Genomic DNA, 20979 nt, shown 5'->3' on the forward strand with positions numbered 1-20979 from the left:
AGGTCTTACAGACAGTAGTTCTCCTGATTGAGTGTGTTCATAAATCCTTTGTTGTTTTGGCTCCAGAGCTTCTTCTGCCATAAACCCAGTGGTAAGACACTAGCTATGATTCCATCCACCTACTTTTATGCGCATTTTTGGATTATCGCATAAATAACCGCTGGATGGAAACACCAAGATGCGCATAAATTCTAAAAATGTGCATAAAAATCTTATGCACACAACTTAGTTGGATCAACTTTTTAACCGATAAGAAAAAATGTGCATAAACTACGACTGAAACACATTTACCGAATAAATTCCACTATGCGCATTGAAAAAGTCATGTCACTGCGCTATGAGAGGGACAACTTGACTAACCAGTGGACCGATCTCGTTCACAGCATCTATATGTTGTTTTGGTCATTCTGAAATGCCTGAGGAAACTCTGTCATCAAAGTATTTCTGTATAATTACTGTCTTACATGACTGTGTTCCCAAAAAGCAGGCATCCACCTCTAAAAGCAATGACTGCATTTATTGTTTTACGTCTGCTCTCTCTGAAGCACAAGTAATTTATTACATATGAAAATTTTTATATTCAGTGGCTGCTTCTAGTTTTCTTAGAGATATATTTAGTGCCAGTTTATCAGGAAGTGACGATTTTGTTATCTTTGACTCGTTGGATGGAAATTGTGCTTTCTTCACAACTGTTTTATGCGATATTCCAGTTTTGCACATAAGTTAAATTTGCATCTTTGGATGTTTTTTTTTTTTTTTTGTATATAATTCACTGATAACAGATGAAACACTTACAGATTGGTGAAATGAAATATACATAATATTAATTATACTCAAAACCTTTTGGAAAACATTAGAAAGCCTGTCTGTAGATATTTTTTATATATATTTTTATAATCAACACAAGAATTAACATTTCAGTTATTAAAGGGATACTCCACCCCAAAATGAAAATTTTGTCATTAATCACTTACCCCCATGTCGTTCCAAACCTGTAAAAGCTTTGTTCGTCTTCAGAACACAATTTAAGATATTTTGGATGAAAACCGGGAGGCTTGTGACTGTCCCATAGACTGCCAAATAAATAACAGTGGCAAGGATCATAAAAGGTATGAAAGTCGTCGTCAGAATAGTCCATCTGCCATCAGACGTGCAATCTGGGTTATATGAAGTGACGGGAACACTTTTTGTAAGTGAAGAAAACAAAAATAACAACTTTATTCAACAATTCCTTGGTAAACAATCTACTCTGTGTCTCTCCATATTACTGTATGCTCTTCTGTGTCATCCGCGCCACAAGGATGCGCTGTTTTCTTTCAAATCAAAGCTAAATACACGTAGAAACAGCGCCTCCCTGTGTGATACAGAAGAGCATACGCAGCATATGGTGATATGGAGAGTCACAGAGAAGACTGTTGACAAGGGAATTATTGAATAAAGTCGTTATTTTTTATTTTTTTTAAAGTGTTCCCGTCACTTCATATAACCCAGATTGCACGTTTGATGGCAGATGGAGTATTCTGACGACGACTTTCATACCTTTTATGGACCTTGTTACTGCTATTTACTTGGCAGTAACAAGGTCCTGCTATTTACTCAAGCCTCCCGGTTTTCATCCAAAATGTCGTAAATTGCGTTCCGAAGACGAACTAAGTTTTTACGGGTTTGGAAAGACATGGGGGTAAGTGATTAATGACAAAATTTTCATGTTAGGGTGGAGTATCCCTTTAAGGCGAATTGGGACAGTCATTATATTATTAGTGATAATGCTGTATATTATCGCTAGTAAACAATGTGCAGCATGTTGTAAACAAAGAAAGTGAAACAAAAATCTTTCATGATTCCACCTCAGTAGAATAACCATATTCTTATCCTTGTTTTGCAGCCATGGTTCTGGCTGGGAAGCAGTACTTTGATGCTGTATCTAAGATCGGGGAGAACGTAGCCGTTTCTCCAGTGTCCAGGGAACTGGGTGAGTCACGGCTAATTCTTTTTATTGAAAACTGCATGAGCACTTTTCCATTTACTCTAACTATTGTGCCGTTTGTCCTGACTAGAGATGTTAAGGGGGAATATATGATTTCTTTGTGTAGAGTTCACAAAGGACATATGCAGAGAAAAATTGTGAACCGCAAACTGTGTAGCGATCATTTGTTCATTTGGTTGTCATTAGTGCTGAAAACTGAGAAACAAATAGACTTGTAATCTTTCTTTAGCACCATTTACTCCATGGTGTTAAAGATAACATGGACTATAAGCTGATGTTGTGATAATGTGCAGGAATGTGCCATAAAGCATGTATGTGGCCTGAAATCACTTTTCGGTTTCATATTCCGTCAAGCATGTTTGAAACAGTCAACTTTGAGCTGTTTGTTGACACAGCATTGTATCTGCCAGACCATAATAATGGTGAATGTATTGCACTTATTCAATTGTGTCAGGTTTGGGAACTCAGGGTTCAAATCACATGTTGAAAATTGTTTTTGAAACGAAATGCATTATGCAACTATTGTAGTGTATGCAACTCTATAAACATTTCAAACAACATTATATGCTACATTACTGTCACATGACCTCAGGACATTGCTGGCCTGCTTCCAGAACAAAACTACTTCTGAAAGGAGTGCAGGTGCTCTGGTAGGTCAAGCTCAAACATAATGTAATGGCACTTACAGTAGAAGAATATTTTAAAAAGCACCACTGTGACAACCCAGTAGGAGGTTGAAATTTTAATATATTATTTGCTTTAGCTTTATTGGTAAGTCATTTTGTCATTAAAGTCACTATGGATTTTTATGCAAAGTAATTTAAAAATATTAAATATGTTATGAGTATATTGACAACAGAGAGTGTAAAACCATGCAAATAAACTATAGGATGTACAGTAGGGCTGCAACAACTAATTGATAAAATGTTTATTGTTAGTGATCTGACGTATGTTTAAAATTCTTTATGAAACACAAGTAATTGTATTTTTCTTATAGAGCAGATGTAGTACAATTTATAGTAAATATTTTGTTCAGATACGTAAATATGTGTATTCCTCCTGCCTTTTGTATTTCTTTATTGTTTACAATAAGCTTTAATTTTACTACTTTAAAATGGTAAGCATTGTTTTGTGGTTTAGAATGAGTTTTAACCATTATTTGCACATAATTTAAAGCATAGCCTACATGGATATTCTAATAATCAACAGATTAATCAATAATTAATAAGTTATCAAAATAATCGTTAGTTACAGCCCAAATAGGATGACTGATGACCACAGGTTTTTTGATTGTATGTTACAAGGTGTTCAGAAAATATAAAAGGAAGAAGGAAGTATCAGTAAGGAAGTATATATACTTTATAGAGAGATTGTAAATTCTTTTTAACAATCATTTTTACATAATTTGACTTGACATAACTTTACATAATTTGAACTTGTTCTCAATGCTACCATAATTAATATTTTATACACACACACATTTCCTGTATATATATGTATATATATATATGTATTCCAAATCAGCTTATCTTTGTAAAATGGCACAGCTTCTTAAATCTTAGCTTCTTAATCAATCAAGTATTATATTATGATAATGTGATAATTAAGCACTATTTGATGATAGAACTTTAGTGATAAGACTAAAAAGTGTTAACCATGTATATGTATAGAGTACAATCTAAGAATTTATTAGCCAGTGGCTAGTGATAGACATTATTTAATCACCCAGAGTGAAGATTTAGTCGCATATGCCAGTCATTTACTCGCAATGTAGAGGGTTGCTATTAGATAAAATAAGACTTGAATTTAAACAATAAGATAAAAATGATAAACAATTAAGTCCTCCATACTTGAGCTGCTGTCTATCTTGAATCAGCTTTTTACTAATAGTTAAGGTTTAGGGCTGTGATAAAAACTGATTCTACACCTGGATGGGCAGCTTCATCCCAGAGCAGGAAATGTAAATAGTAGCCAGTGGACTGACTGAGATCATTCCAGCAAATTCTCCATGCATTTGTTGGAAGAATGGTAACCGAATACTCCCATTTCTCAAATGCAAATTAGGAGACTGACTTTGCAGGGTCATGCACGGTAACTAGAGCAGGGATTTTGAGTGCATGTTGGCAGGGATAAAGGCAGTGAAATCTGCTTTGCCAATTCACTATTACAATTTCAGCTGAGACTGCTCTTTTATATATATATTGGGTTTTTTTTTTTCTCTTGGCAGTCTAATCAGATAATGAGGAGAATGAGAAAAAAATCACAGCTGATATTAGTTCATTAGTCAAGCTGGAAATGGAAGGTTAAGTCAAGTGCATTTCATTGTGGGATACAGCATTGCACACAGTAAGCTTCCCTTTTTACTGCACAGTTTGGCAAATATAGGAAGTCATCCATGTGTTCCATGCATACAGATCATTTGCATAAAGCACACATTATTGGTGTGTGCATCTCCTTTTCGTCAAACTATTGTAACAGGGCCTGAATTTCATTTTGGAAAATGGTGGGGAAATCCCACCTTAGGTGAATGTCATGGGGGGAGTTGGGGTGTTTTTTAGACATTTTCGATATATATTCAAGTACAGAAATACTATAGAAACTGTGTAATCTTCAACTATAAAATAACACTAGATAGTCTTCACTGTATAAATAAACAGTAATGCAGTTTTATTTAGGCTACTGTATCTTTAAGAGCTCATGTATGGATCTAATATACTATTACACCTGTGTTTTGTTTCTTAACTGTTTACATTCACTTAATATTCTATACACCGACTCAATTTTGTAGTTACGCGTGTTCAGAGGTGTGAGCCCACAGAAAACTGTCTCTTGGAGAGCACGCAAAAACTTTGAGTTCTCTTTCGCATCTCCTTTCATTTGAATGGTTTAACGTTACTAATCGGACCTTCATCTGTCCTTCTTCTGTCCCAAGTGTCTTCCACACTGAAATATTTGCAGAAATTTGTGGAACCGGTGGAAATGTGTTGAATTATGCACAATACCCTCAACCCTGTGCCGAAATTCAAGCCCTGTGTAAATAATGACAGTTGTTTTATGAGCAATGTTAATAATCATAATCTGAGCTGGATTGAGCAGAGGCTGTGACATGCCAAACAGAGCACATTTGTCCCTGACTGACATCACATCACTGCCATAATCTGTTCATTGTCAAATTAATTTATGATATTTCGACAATTTAATTAATCTTTAAAATGTAATCAAATAAAAATGCAATAATTCCTTTTTTTGGCATTGTGCTGTCAAAAACATGGATCAAATTTGTGAAGTACAGTGTGATGAAAAAAAAGAGGGGTGTCATGACAAAAAAAAGATAACACAAATGGTCACAGGAGACATTTACAATGCATGTTAATACCAGGTGAAAATGGTAGCGCATCTCGGCCGGCCACTTGTGATCAGATCACTGAAAACGCAAGTGTAAACTGGGTGCGAACACTTCTCAGCATTCATGCTTCAAAGTGATGGATTTTCTTTCCTTTGTATTTTAGTGAGGATGACCTTTTCTTGACCTTTTCTTTAGATGACCGTAACATTTGAATATCGCCTTAGTGGTTGTTAACACAATGCCCTCCCTATCCGTAGACGATAAGAGACGAAACTTGCCTCTGTTTGGGCAGATAACGTCCAGGCCATGTGTTCCACGTCACCGGTGTTCCTCAGCGAGAGGAGCCTCTTGAGCTCTGCCTGCTCGGCTGAGCTGAAACCAGAGCCGCCTTCAGGCAGATGAGCTGACATTGGATAGTCTTGAGAGTCACGGACAGATTGACGCCCTCCCTCCCTCCCTCCACGAGATCAGGTGTCAGTGTTGGAAAAATGAATGAATGAATGAAAAAATATCTGTGCTAAACTTGTAATTAGCCTCTAACACTCTCTGGCGAGTACAATCTAAGAATTTATTAGCCAGTGGCTAATGATAGACATTATTTAATCACCCAGAGTGAAGATTTAGTCGCATATGCCAGTGATTTACTCGCAATGTAGAGGGTTGCAATAAGATAAAATAAGACTTGAATTTAAACAATAAGATAAAAATGATAAACAATTAAGTCCTCCATACTTGAGCTGCTGCCTATCTTGAATCAGTTTTTACTAATAGTTAAGGTTTAGGGCTGTGGTAAACTGATCCTACACCAGGATGGGCAGCTTCATCCCAGAGCAGGAAATGTAAATAGTAGCCAGTGGACTGACTGAGATCATTCCAGCAAATTCTCCATGCATTTGTTGGAAGAATGGTAACCGAATACTCCCATTTCCCCAAGTGTCAGAGAGACGGCGATGCTTTCATTCTTAACCAGCCCCACCAAAGACAGCACATCGTCCAGCACCACACAGGTGTCCTCTGTGTTAAGATTTCAGACTCTTGTGTCTCCTATAAACCAACAGGTTTGATGTCCCACTCGCTAAGAATAATGACCCCACTGGTCAAGGCACCTTGTTTCGTCGTGGCATTTGACTGCAGAGTGCCTCGCTGACGGCAGATCATCAGATTACGCTTGTAGAGTTCACTGGAATATCATTCAAATACCTGCTTGCATTCTCATGGAGGTGTGCTTTTACTGTGGAAAGGCTGAGTAATGCATGAACGCACATGTGCAGCATGCTAAAATTCCTGCTTGGCTGATGTGCAGCTGAGTGGATAAAGACACAGGTCATGTTGAGATCAGATCAGGGTCATCTAGATTAAGTTGATATACGAGTGCCATTGTGCTTATGTTGACCTGGTTACAGAACAACAACGTTAAAGGTAGACTCTGCACTCTTAAATTAATAGTTACTCTGACACATGTGTTTCCTAGAGTCAAAGCCAGTTTAACCTTACCCTGGCATTCAAGTAAGGTTTTCTAATGTTTTTTTTTATAGATGTCTATTCTGCTCACCTAACTAAGCTACATTTATTTGATCAACAAAACTACAGTAAAAAACAGGGGTGCGCTGCTCCGATACTCGGTATCGGCATCGCTCCATTACTGCCACTTTCTACTGGATCGGCGTATCGGTCAGACTAGACTGATCCAAATCCGATATTGTGCGTATACTATTCTGTGTTAATGTTAAGCCCCACGAAAGGCACAAAAACATTAAAAATCGCCATCAAGTTTTCATGCACTGTATTTCATGTGTTCTGAAGCCGTTCCAATTCAGCATTCACCACTGCGTCTGTCTAACACAACACAAACTTTTCTCCCCTCTGCTGCGGCTGTCTGTCGTCCTCCATTCAGCATTCAGCATTGTGTTTGGTTAAGACAATCGAGATGATAAAATTCTCTCTAAGATGATACAATGTTACTATTTTTATACTTTATCTGTAGATAAAGATCAGTGGTTTTGCATAAAAGGATGAGCACTATGAATTGTTCTTCATGTGCACTGTAACTGAAATTTATAACTGTTAAAAGAAAAGGCTCAATAAACTATCGTACAGATATAATACACTACACATCAGTATGTCTTCCCTTTGTGCTTTGAACTTTTCTATGCGGAGCACTGCACACTGTGACTCTGTGTTGTTTTTTTTATTTTATTTTATAGTATATTAATTATTATATAAATATATTGCTTGTTTTTCATGAATGTATTTTACAATAATACAAAGAGCAATGTTTAACATTTTACCAGATTTAGCCCTACACATACTTTTATTTGTTCCCCACTAAATGTTTTTCTTTTTTCACTAAATGTTTAGATTTTATAAAATAGTGCATTCATGATTTTTCTAGAGTAACTTTTGCTACTGAATTATCCACTAACCTAGTTTATAGTAGTATTTTTGACATAGATTATGATTGTATATTTATTCATTTGTTGTTTTTCTTTACAATGAAGTTGTCTATATGTGGCAGATTGTGTTTTACACCCAAAAGAGTGATGATCAGGTCAACACATTGAGGTATAGAAATTCTACACTGATAAAAAAAAAAAAAACCTGCGCTGGTATCGGCTGATACTCAGAATTTCTGGTATCGGATCGGAATCGGTTCTGAAAAAATGGTATCGAGCCACCCCTAGTAAAAAATTTTATATGTTTATTGCCAATTTGATGTATTTAATATCTTAAGTGCCAGTTTAGTTAATTTAAAGCACTTTCGACCAATTTAATGCATTCTTGCTCTATAAAAGATATTAATTTCTTTAAAAAAATATTACTGACTTTTGAACAGTAGTGTACTTTATTTTTCTTTATTATTATAACATGTTAATTTTAAACTTTTTTTTGCACAATGTACAGCATAGCATTATGTATATACATACATTCAGCAGAATTATTATTATTTATTATTATTATTATTATTTTAACCACATTAATTGATTATCAAAGTAATTGTTATTTACACCTTTCATGCTTACATCATAAAGACCTGATTAGTTTGTGTCATACAACCAAAATCCCACCTTTTCCTGTTCCTGGGCTTTTAACACAATCCAACCATGTTTGCAGGAAGTAGATTGCACTTGCTTGACTGACAGAAGTTAATCTGTATGCTCTTTATCCTGTGGTCTCTGAATTCTCCCTGGCCGCTTCTGTACTAAAAAATAAATAAATAAATAAAATAATAATAAATAAGTGCCGTGCATACCCTGTGCATTCATTCAAAACAGTCTTTTTTCTTCCTTACATCTGTGTTGTATCACACTATTTAGTCCCATTTAAATGATCCTACAGACTACAGATTTAATGCACCATTAATGCCCAGACTTTTTTACTTAACTGTTTAAGTGTCATGTCAAAACCCAACCTCTTGCCGTGTAAGTTTTAAGAGATCACACAGAATAAACATTACTCATCTCATCCCTAATTTTCATTATTATATAGTGTTAATGCCACTAGACAGCAGAAGGATGAAGTACCTGCATGATGTGGTTTTCTCTTTTCCTTTTGTTATGCAATGCTTATAGTGGGTCAAATAGTTTTTAATTTTGTCAGGAGTGTTTAGGTTCAGCTGACCACACCTGTTGCCTGGAATCATGTTGTTTTTCAGGAAGAACACACAAACAAAGCAGGAGTGAACCACAGTCAGGAAAGATGCAAATTAGCCTCTGTGTTTCGAGTGACACAATCCTCTGTTTATCACCGTGCATCAGAGTCTCTAAACCAGGAGATCAGGCCACTTTTGACACATTTTATTTGTGCCAGTTTTGCTTTTTTAACCAGACTGCAGAATGACAAAGTTATGAACTGGCTCTGAGACTCCCTGCTTTCATTATTACTCCAATCTGCTTGTGTTTGCTTTCCCACTGATATCTCCACCTTTTGTGTAAAACGCCAGTAGCATCTATGATAAAGGATTAGTTCAGCCACAAATCAAAGTCAATGTGCGCTCATACCTTCATGCCATTAAACTAATATCATGTTATTTCTCAGTGGAGCACAAAAGTAGAATTTCTGGAGAATGTTCCTGCAGCCCTTTTCCATATAACCATGATTATCAAGCTCCTAGAAGCACAGAAAAGCATAAAAGCTGTCCATACAGTGTATGCTTTACATAACCATCTTGTCATGTCATTTTTGCCACCACCAGAGCTCTGAATCACATTCAGATTCGCAGAAATGGACCACACTGGGTTTGACATCACTGATGCCAATTTCTCACGTTACTAAATGAGGACAGACTCTTTTGGTGAGGTGCAGCAGAAGGAACGATATTCCTTGAAATTTTAGTTGTTCCTCATAAAAGTTTTCTATGGCTTTAGTATGCTGCTTTTTTGTCCTTTTTAGAGCTACTAGATGTCATCACTGTGAAATGTTGTATTTAAAAATACTCTTTTAAAGGCATGAAAATAACAGCATTTGGGTTTGGCATAGATGTTGATAAGATTAAATTTTTTGCCTATCCCTTTCCAATCTTTTTGGTATGTATGGGTCATTAAACTGAATAAATACAGTACTAAACTAAACCATTTCCCTCCTTTTTTTATTTTAATTAATGTATAGTGTTCATGAAAGAATAGGTGTTCTTTTTTTATACTCATTGTACTCAGATTTATCTTTTAAACAATGTCACCTGCTCTGGTGTCCACACCCCTCTAGCTTGATTTGTGTAACAGTAAAAGCAGCAGTGGCTGCCAGCACACACACACACACACACACACACACACACACACTCCCTCCCTCAATGGTGCCACAAAGGAAGCTTTTTACCAGGACATTCTGGTGACCTTTAGTCTCCTGTGTTGTTTGAACTGTGCTTAGCAAGGCTGGCCACAGGACAGCAGTCAACACACATACACCTCATTAGCAGCCACATAAGCATCAGGCCTCAGTGTGAGAATTATTGAATATTAAGGCTTTTTTTGTTGTTGCTGATTAACTAAGAATAAATTCTTTTATTTGAATAAACAACTCAGTTCATGTTATAATTAAGGGATTCTAGTTACACATTTTTGTGTCAGTTTGCTTTTTTTTTTTTTTTTTTTTTTTTAAATGTTTAGCATCATGATCTGTCAGTTTCAGGAGCTATAGGAGAAGAGACTAAAGCTGGGATATTTAATGACATAGTTCAGCCAAATATTGAAATTTACTCCCCTACATGTCGTTCTAAATCCATAAGATTAAAATGAAGAATTTTTAATGACACCTGAGAGATTTTTTTTTTCTCCCTCCACTGAAAGTCCATTTCACCAAAACTTTGACTTGATATTAACTTTGCCAAATATGAATTTGCAAGTGATATTTTTCCTGAGGTCACCACTGGCGACTATATAAATTTACATGCAGGGCTCGACATTAAGCCTTGACATGCTTGTCCATCTGACAATAAATCAGTCATTCACTTGTCAGAGTACAAAAATTTTTTTTTTGTGTGTGTGTGTGTGTAAATGTAATTTATTCTTAAGCAAATGTAATTTATTCTCAAGCAATAGTCTCATCAGTGCTCTGTCAGGTCTTACTATAATCAGCATATTTGTGACTATAACCAGCATATATGATTAATGTTTTACTTTTTTAACGTACAAATATGAAATGTTGGAAAAATGCAATGATACTTTTATGGTGCATTCATACTTGTAGTTCGGTTCTCTTGGTTGGTTTGGTACAGACCAAAAAAAAGAAAACATTAAATTTCGTCCCGTCTGCTTAGTGTTTACACTGGCATTTTTGACAGCGAGCCTAAAGATACTGAACCTAAAGGCATAGTGATACGTTCACAACCTGTTTGGTTGAGTTGAATGACATATATTTTGTAATGGAACTCACCGAACACCCCAAAAAAAGCTGTGTTCGACTTAAAGTGCTGCTGTGCAGACCGATCAGTGTATGACATCAAAGTACCCATTGACCGATCAGTCTGCTCAGCGCCGCTTTAAGTCGAATACACCTAATGCCATCTGCTGGACTAAGTGCGCTCATTGTTGCGTGAACTTATGATTTTATTTTCATAATTATTTGTTTTATTTATATGATTTTAATTTCATAAAGAAGAGCTCATAAAAGGCACTATACCTCCTCGTTGCTCCATGTTTGCCCTCTGTTCATTTTGTTTTGGATACACTGCTTGTTCCGCATTGTCAAATCATGTCGCATAGCATTGCATCTTGTCTGTTTTTGGTTCGTTTAGAAGTATTCGGTCCATGTTGCATTCATATTTCCTTTGAACCGCCCCAGAGTTCGTTTGAAGCGGACCGAGACCCATCTTTTTAGCAGTCCATGTCCTCTTGTATGGTGCGCACCAGGGTTCAGATGGCAGCGTTCACACTTACTCAAATGAACCACACTAACACAGCAATCGCACCAGAGTTCGTTTCAACTGAACCAAACATGACATGTGTGAACACACCCTTAAATATGAAACCATACCACCAGTAGGTGGAGACAATCACTGTCTTAATGAGTGATTCATTGATTCAACAGATTTGTTTAAAGGGATCAATAATGTGTCTAAAATGTAAGTCCTGAAGTCCTAAAATGTAAATGACCTTGATACCGTCAATACATTATACTTTATCAGTCACTGTTTACACTGAAAGTAATAAAATCAGAATCATTCTCGCCAAAGTTTCGATGCTGCCCTAGTTATTGTTTGTTATTGACATTTTAATCATGTTACTTGTCCTGTCAGGCAAGTAAAAATCTCTTTAACTTGCCCCCACTTGCGCAATGTCGAGCCCTGTACATGTTATGATTTAAAAATTTGCATGCAGTGGCTTTTTTCCTGCTTGTTTTGCGATCACATCTTTCATTATGTGGCATAATAAACTGAGACAATGTGCATCAAAGTTTTAGTGTAAAAACAATCCTCATCTCTGCCAAACAGCAGCTAAAAGCAGCTCCAGTTGTGTCAGCAGAGAGACTGAAAATGACGGAGACATGCGATGTACAAGTGCGGAAAAGCGGCGTCTATTTCTTGCACAACTTGAACAAACTACAACAGGTAAAGCTGTCAGCTGTGTGGACATAGACAATATCATTAACAATTCTCGTTTATAATCGATACTGGCAGAGTCGGCCCAAGGCTTAAGCGAACTAAGCAGCTGCTTAAGGCCCCCATGGCCACCAGGGGGCCCCCAAGAGTACATTATATGACAGCTTGAATTTTTTTTTTTTTGGGTCATATATTATGTCATTGGACAATGGTAATTATACAAAAACACAATATTAAATAATTAAATAATCTATAATAATCTATATCTGTTGGATTAACATACATAAGAGTAAGTGGCCAGTGAACTGGGCGAAAAACAGAGTAAACTTTATAGTTACCCTACACAATGTGTATTTGATGGGAATAAAACACTGTGTCAAATTTTAATTGAAAGGATTATTGTTGCTGCTTTCCATAGAAATCAGTGTGTATTTAACAAACTATTAATTCCTTTTGTTTGATGGCACTCAATTAAAAAAAGTCTATTTAAATGTCTGAATCCTAAAAGAAACTTTATGCGGTTGAAAATCCGGTTGAGATATGATAAGCATTGAGCGCGTCTTTCTCTGGCTCAGCGCCAGCCAAAGCACAGTGTGTCAAAGGGTTAAAATCGATCACATTTCAGGGGTGGAGGGGGACAAATTAAACGCTTGTTTGCTTTCTTCAAAAACTTAATGTAGAGTTTGTAAAAGAGATAGGTATGAATCAAAACATTTAATCCAAGTCTTCACGATCACTCATCAGATGTGGTCTATAGAAGATCAAATGTGTGTGGGTCTTGTATGTATGTTTTTGGATTTATAAAAAAAAAAAAAAAAAAAAAGTTTGAGTGAGTGAACTATTTCTTTAAGGCCCAGTCACAGATTGCTAATATTTGGTGCGAGAAAACCTTTGAATAGAAACAGTTGTTGTTGTTTTTTTAAACAGCAAGCGGTGACACTGCAAAGAAAACTGATTGAAAATTTGATATGAGTTCAGAAATCTGCATCAACAACATATATAAATTAATTTGTTAAAATCTCATCCAGTAATCAGAAATGACTGGATAAGTCACAGAAAAGTCATTGTTTAAAAGGTGTGAGAGCCCTGTTGGTAGAAGAATTGTTTATTGTGATCATTACTATTAATAAATGATTTATTTTATTTTTTTAGTACTGCTGTTGACACTGTTTTCACACCAAGTCTAGCAGCTTCCTGTAACCATGGAAAAATCACTGCAATGCGCATCCTCTTGTGACTTCTAGCTTTGTGAAATCAATCTCAAGTTCTCCTCTCATGGGATCTGCTATCCCAGTACTCATTGCTTACTAAGAGCAGCTCTCATTCATGTAAATCCATCTGGAAACGCCGTGGTTGAAAGCCGTGAGTTTTGATTCGCTGCAGACACATTCTCTGTTTCATGCTCGTTGTAGCTGGAATGTTTGCTGTTGTTGTTTTCGATAATACAGAAGCGTTGGATGATCTATGATCTATTGTATCACAGAGTAACTGTCAACTCTAAAGCTCTGGTCATGTCGCTGTTATGTCTCTGCAGTCATTGTCTGCATGCAGCTTTTGTTCTTAGCGGTGGAAGTTTCTGTGTCTGACTGGGTGGCACCTACAGCTGCTGTGATCAAAATCTGATCAAAGTCCTCTGATCACAGCTCAACCTCTCATTCACATTCAATATCTACCACATTCAAATTCAGATGGCTTGACAAGCAAGCTCTAGCCATTATGAATCAATATTATACCGAGCAGAGATATTAGCATTTGTCATTTAATCTTTTATACCTTTTCGAGTATTCCCATTATCATGGTAAACCTAGACATGTCATAGAATCCACTTGTTAAGTCTGATGTCACGCATCAATGTTTCCGGATCCAAGCGCTCTATCAGATGCCAAAACAAACAACAAATGGTGCTAATATACACTTACGGTGAGCTTTAATATTGCTGAAAAATCACAATCCTAAATCTTATATCCATATCAAAATCTCAGATGGCCAGACACTGACTCATCTTTAAAGAATTGTTCAAATATTGGTGTCTGGGATGTCGTGAGCCTGGAGACTGTCATGTACAACTGTGAGGTTTTAGCTTAAATGTGTGAAATGAATAAATAGTGCTCCTAAACGGCTGTAGTATTCTCAATTGAAACAAGCAGAGGCTTGGACCTGGAAACAGTGTCACAACATACAAGTGGATTGTAAAACCATGACTTTCACACCTGGGAAAAAGTTATGCTAGAAGCTATAAATTTTTAGTGACACTCAGTTTTTAATATTGCTGGAAAAGTCTCTCTGTGAGTGCAGTCTAGTCAGAATCCTTAATTGATAGTAGGGCTTGTGATCTAATTTTTCTTAATAAAATGATTACAAGCGTTCAGTAAACGCTTCAATATTAACACTATAACAACAATCTACATTTCCACACAATCAACCATGCAAGCACTCAAAGCAACAACACACAACCTTCAATGGGTATATGCAAGCGTGTTGGAAAACATTAACCATACATGAAGCACAAAACACTCCATTATTGATTAATAAGATAACACATACCTAGAATGTAAGCTAAAAAAAAAAAAAAAACAGACCAGACAATAAAAATATTAATGAAATACTCAAAAACATACGCAAAACATACATTTAGCCGCCTGACAGCAAGCAAAGTTCATGGAACATGTTAACAGCAGTTTAATAATATCAACATTAGTAGTAAAATTAGCAGTAAAATGTATAACTTAAAAATGATCACGTCTGTTTTTTTAAAAGCCAGGCTTTAACCCCTTAACTGTCACTCACATTTTTGAACATAGATGCGAAAGTGCAAGATCCAAACTTAAATGTTTACAATTCATGAATGAAAACATTTTGTAACATGATTTTGATGTACCATTTTCACAGTAAAATGCTTTTCAAAGGATGAATTTTGAGATTCTAAGTTTTCAATTGATACATCATTTCTGATGCTTTCTAAAGTGTGATGGAGAAAAAGGCAATGAAGACATTTTTTTAACAAAGGTCAAAACTCCTGTTATTATGATGTAGATTTTTGAGGTCTTCTAGACTCACTCTTGTCATAAATTAATCTATTACTTTTCCTACATATTTTTTTAATCAAAAAACAGTGGTAAAATATCTATTTAGGAGTCTTAGACCTTTCCAACGATATATAGTTTGTCATGATTAAATTAGGATTTAATTGTAAAATAGTGAAGTAAACGTTAAGACTTTGTTTGAAGAAATGATAGATGGTACAATTTCTTAATTCAGTCGGAAGTGTATTCCACAACTGAGAAGCTCTTACAGAAAAGCATGATTGGCTAAAGGAGGTGGACCTGAAAGGAATTTCACAATCTCCTCTCTGAGTAGATCTTGTAGATCTGTTGTTTAAAATTTTCTGCTTAATAAAAATACTCAGAGGTGGAGGAACTTTTCCATTCACAATCTTGAACATCAGACAGGCATCAGTGTATTTTGTTATATATTCTCAACTATGAATATCATATTTACCCAAAATACTGCAGTGATGGTAAGTATTGTTTTTTTTAATCTAATACTTTATATGCCTGCTTGTACAGAGAGAGAATAGGCTTTAGTGTTGTTCCTTTAGCTTGAGACCAAGTTGTCATACAGTATGTTAAGTGAGGAATTATCATTGAATATATATATATATAATTTTGCTGCTGTAGTTGTGAGACAGTTTCTTATTTTTAGATTATATTTAGTTATTTGCAATACTTTCTTAACTTGTTTTTTTAAGGATAAAGTGGAATCGAGGATAATACCAAAATATTTAACATGAGAGACTACCTGAATGATCTCTCCAGACACACAAATTTTGTGATCACAGTCAGTTACAGAGTGCATCTTTGTGTAAAACATACATGTGATGAACCAGATGTGAATCATTAAGCCATTTATTTACATTTATCATTATTGCACTAAGTTTAGAAGCTGCTAGTTCTTTGGTTTTTGCATGGACATAAATTACGGTATCATCTGCATACATCTGCACGTCACACCCTGTACATACACAGGGTAAATCATTTATGTATAAGCTGAAAAGCAGAGGCCCCAGGATGGATCCCTGAGGCACACCCGTTTCATTGAGCAGAAAGGGTGAAGTTTCACTACCCACCCTAACACATTGAACTCTGCCTGTAAGATACTTCATCCAATTTAGCACATTAGGGGAAAAATTTAAATGAACTAATTTACAAATGAGTGTATGATGGTCAACAGTATCAAATGCCTTCTTTAAATCCAAGAATATGGCCCCAACAACACCTCCTTTATCCATTTTTAACTTAATATTTTCTAAGAGAAAGCAATTTGCTGTCTCAGTAGAGTGGTTGGCTCGAAATCCAAATTGCATTGGGTGCAGTGTGTAAGGGCAACTATTAAGATGAGTTAACAACTGTTCAGCAACACATTTCTGTGCAATTTTGGAAATAATGGATAAAATGCTAATAGGCCTATAATTACTCTCCTCAGCCGGGTCTCCAGATTTATAAACCGGAACAACAATGGCTGACTTCCAGTCCTTTGGAAACTTCCCTTTTTTTAATAGAGGGATTAATTAACTTTGTTATTGGTCCAGTAAATAAATCTGCATTCCTTTTAAGAAAGATAGAATCTAATCCAAATATATCTTTAGCCTTGGAGGTTCTAAGAGAGTTCAGAAATGTATTAACTTTAGATTCAGAAACCTCCATTAGAGACAGGGCAGATTGAGAGATGTATATCTGTGGTGTAACCGAAATTCCAGTGTGATCAATGGGCACTGTCATCTTTACAGAATTCACAAAATAAGAATTAAGCAAGGTTGCAGTCTTCTATTGCCCCATTAATCAAGGAGCCGTTATTTCTAATCTCTAATTGCTTTGTTGTATTATTATGCCATCTCCCAGTAAGCTTTTTTAGGTTATCCCAAATTTGTTTGTGATTTCCCTTAGCTTCACCTATCAGACTAACAAAGAAGTTTGCTTTAGCAACTCGGATGTCCTTAATTACCCTTTTTCTTAGAGAAGTAAAGATGTGTCTGTCGGTCATTAACTTGGTCTTAAGAAAAATTTGTAAGGCACGATCTCTCTCTTTCATTAGTTTCCATATATCACTATTAATCCAAGGAAGAGTATATTTGCTGGCACCATTAAATTTTGAATTGTGGATAAAAACACACATGTGTCAGTGTCTACATTTGTACCAGATATTAATTCATTCCAATTAATGTTCTTAATTGCCTTTTCAAATTCACATGCATCATTCTTAGGTATTCTAAATTGGCAAGGCTTTGTATTAGAAATTAAATAAGACCTATTTTTATTGAACTTTCTGAATATAATGATTAAATTGTGATCAGACAAGCCTGCAACCATGTTAAAATATTGAATTACTCTCTCATGCTAATTACTGAATACCTAGAAACTAAAGTTTAATTTTTACCATGGTATTGAGGTGCTGTATGTGTGGTTTTAACTCCATTGGTTAATTTTAATAAAATCAGTCAGAATAATTACATTTCACCATATAAAAATAAATTCACATCTGCATCCTAACTCAAGCTACTACTGCCAACTCAAGCTACTGTCAAATGTGCATTTCTAAGAGACGAAAATACGTAATATTTTTAATATTGCAGCCTGCACTGCAAACTGTGCTGAAGATACATTTAATCAGATTCATGGTTTGAAACAATATCACTCATTAGAACATGCAGATACTAAGAAATTATTTTTCTATATTGACATTTATTTTGATAAGGAAAAATGACTGGAAAAGTGTAAAGAATAAAAAAATGTGAAGTGTTTGTCATGTTCTGACCATAAAGAGTAAGTTTAAAACCACAATTAAGGGTCTGGTTTCTACAGCTTTCACTTAGGAGCAAAAATCTGCCTTGAAACTTGAAAAAAAAATAAGATTTGAAATTTATCTTGATGATTATCAATATCGACTGATATTAATTTTTCTTTATTGTGATCATTTTTTTGCCCATATTGCCCAGCCCTAACTGACAGTCACAAAAATCATTGGTTAAATGAATCATTGGGCTACTTTTCTTTTTAATTATTAGGACAGTTATACTTTGGTGTATATAGCAATCAAAACAAAACAAAAAAGTTTACAAAAAATAATAAAATACACTTCAAAAAAATTACTAAAAATAAAAACCAAAAATGTGTATAAAAAAGAAGAAAATACGCTTCAAAACCCTTACTTCCACTCTAATGTGATGTGACACAATCAAACATAATCACTGGCCAACTTTGGCCCTGGGGTCCTGGTTTGGGCATCTCTGCATTGGATCCTTTTGCCAATATGTTTTATGTAAATCAAATCATTTTCTACAGTTCAGTTAATAAAGAAGAAGGGTTTACATCATGGGAATATGAGAAAATGTAAGCCAGATTCAAACCTATCTGTCCTTTCGATGACCTAAGCCAGGCCTTGGCTCCAACCTCAAATTGCATTTGTTTTTTATGTTTTTTATTAAAGGACAATACTAACATAATTTATGAGTGAGCAATAAAGTCACAGAGAACTGTTTACAGAAGTCCACTGCATGTACTTCCTGAACACTGGGTCAGTAAACGTCCAGAGACATGCCTCCGGATAGGATGGTTAAAACTTTGCTTGGCCTAATCTTTCTTTTATGGCATTGCCACAGGCACACATAAAGCAACTCACATGCCTCGAGTGGAGCTGATAAGACGTCTGGGCTGAATCAGGGTCAGAGAGCAGATAAAGTTAAAGTGGGTCAGCTGAGGAAGAGCAGGGAACCCACACCTGCTGCGCTCATGTGACTCGAGACCGAGGCTGGCTTCATGTTCTGGATCTCTGCCTCTGCCCCTCGTCTCATTCACATGGCCTCACCTTGACTTTTATTTTTTTTTTATCTGAGGCTGATTTTCACAGCATGGTCTGTTAAGCACCACATGTTCCTACACATTGCTGGAGCTGCAGCTTTTGGATGTCGGTACACTGAAAAAATATTAAATGAACCATCTTAAGTTCTTCTTGTAACATTAAAATTCAAGGAGAACAACAATTTTTGAAGTAAAATGTTCTCAAAACATTTAATTCATGTAATTTATGAACTGTGTGGGAAGAGAACTAAGTAAATAGAAATCTCTAACAAAAAAATACATAATAAAATCTACTTATTTATTTCAGTAAATAGTAAGATTTACTTAATATTTTGATAAATGCAAGGCATTATTATAAAATAAAAAATAATTACTTTAAACATAACTTCTACATTAAATATATTGAAGTAATATTTACTTATTTAGAGTGCAGTTAGATTTAATTTCTTCATGAATGATAAATTCAGTAGTAAGTGTATTTTGCTTGATAATAGCAAGTAAGTTGAAGTTGATGTTAGAGCAGTAAAATGTACTTAAAATGTGTGTGTTTTTTTTTTAAAGTAAATCTTACTAGTTATTTTATTTTTAAGTGATATATGGTCGATAATAGGTCAGTGAAATCACTGGTTTATCTAGTGATTTTTATTTGGTTTTGATATTTTTTAGCAGATACTTTTCAAAGAAACATCACTGGAGATGAGTTTAGAAATGCACCTGAAAACAGTAATTCTGGCAATAAGACATGCTGTGCTTTAATGTTACAGTCCACTGACTCTCAGTACTCTAAAACACTTTCCAACATGTTGCCTCTAAATTCCTCCTCAAAGGCACCATGGCTACCCTCAGCAAAATAAAACAAAATAAAAAAAAAACATTAGATTAAAACAACTATTGTCAGACCTCAAATTGGCCACAACAGAGGTGAGCAGTAACTCGCTGTCGGTTCCTCCTTCTCTCTGTCCAACCATCAAATGCAATTCTTAATAAGGATGTTTGAGAATTGCCTCTCAAATAAGTGTTGGCTAAGTGTGTGGTGGGCAGATCCTTTATATAAAGTGCTCTGATTTAATGCCGTCGGTTTTGCATTTTAATCCCCGTTTGATTACAGAGAGTAGGAGCATGCTGGGAGAAATATCTGTGCTGGCACAATGTGTTTTAATTACAGTAGCCGCTCTGAGGGAGGACTGTTCTTGGAAAACAAGGCTGTGGGGGTTTATTAGACAGGGGAATTCTGTGGATTATTATATTAAAAACAATGGACGTGTTAATGGCCTTTGTATTGGTGTGAGAGCCTGATAAGTGTTTTTCTCTTGTCTTTAGGGGTCGTCTTGATGGAGATCTCAGACGTCCATCGGAAAGTCAATGTAGAACTGGAGGAGAATGTGAGTGTGTCCTTTCATCAGTGTGTGTGTGTGTTTGTTTCCTTGCTGTTAACACATTCTTAGGCTGACCGAATGCACATTCAAACACACCCAAACATAAGATCGCCATCTGCAATTGAATCGCATATCAAACATCCCATTTCCCTTAAACCTTATGGACTCTCTCCCGTTTACGCACACCCAGTCTTATTAGTGTAAACAACAGGAAAGGTTAGAGGAATACAGCGGACACACCTACTGCGTGTTAGATTGTAGTGTTTTTATCAGAGCAGGTTTGAACATGCTTGTTTATGCACCTGAGCCCAGCGCCGTGGTTGCTCTGCCATGACTGTCACTGACCTGAATGAGAAAACTTAACATCGAAGAGTATGTTGTTT

General features: G+C 35.7%; 1 protein-coding gene across 1 annotated transcript in view; it reads left to right on the forward strand.

Moving 5' to 3' along the window:
• LOC109096496 (brain-specific angiogenesis inhibitor 1-associated protein 2-like protein 1) overlaps positions 1 to 20979 on the forward strand; it is a 46163-nt gene that overhangs the window by 5580 nt on the left and 19604 nt on the right. Inside the window, exons 3-4 of the mRNA XM_042730394.1 lie at positions 1886 to 1972; positions 20541 to 20602. Of these exons, the coding sequence (XP_042586328.1) occupies positions 1886 to 1972; positions 20541 to 20602 (149 nt within the window). The remainder of the gene's footprint in view (positions 1 to 1885; positions 1973 to 20540; positions 20603 to 20979) is intronic.

The sequence above is a fragment of the Cyprinus carpio genome, chromosome A3, assembly GCF_018340385.1.
Source record: "Cyprinus carpio isolate SPL01 chromosome A3, ASM1834038v1, whole genome shotgun sequence".
In the NCBI taxonomy this organism is placed as follows: Eukaryota; Metazoa; Chordata; class Actinopteri; order Cypriniformes; family Cyprinidae; genus Cyprinus; species Cyprinus carpio.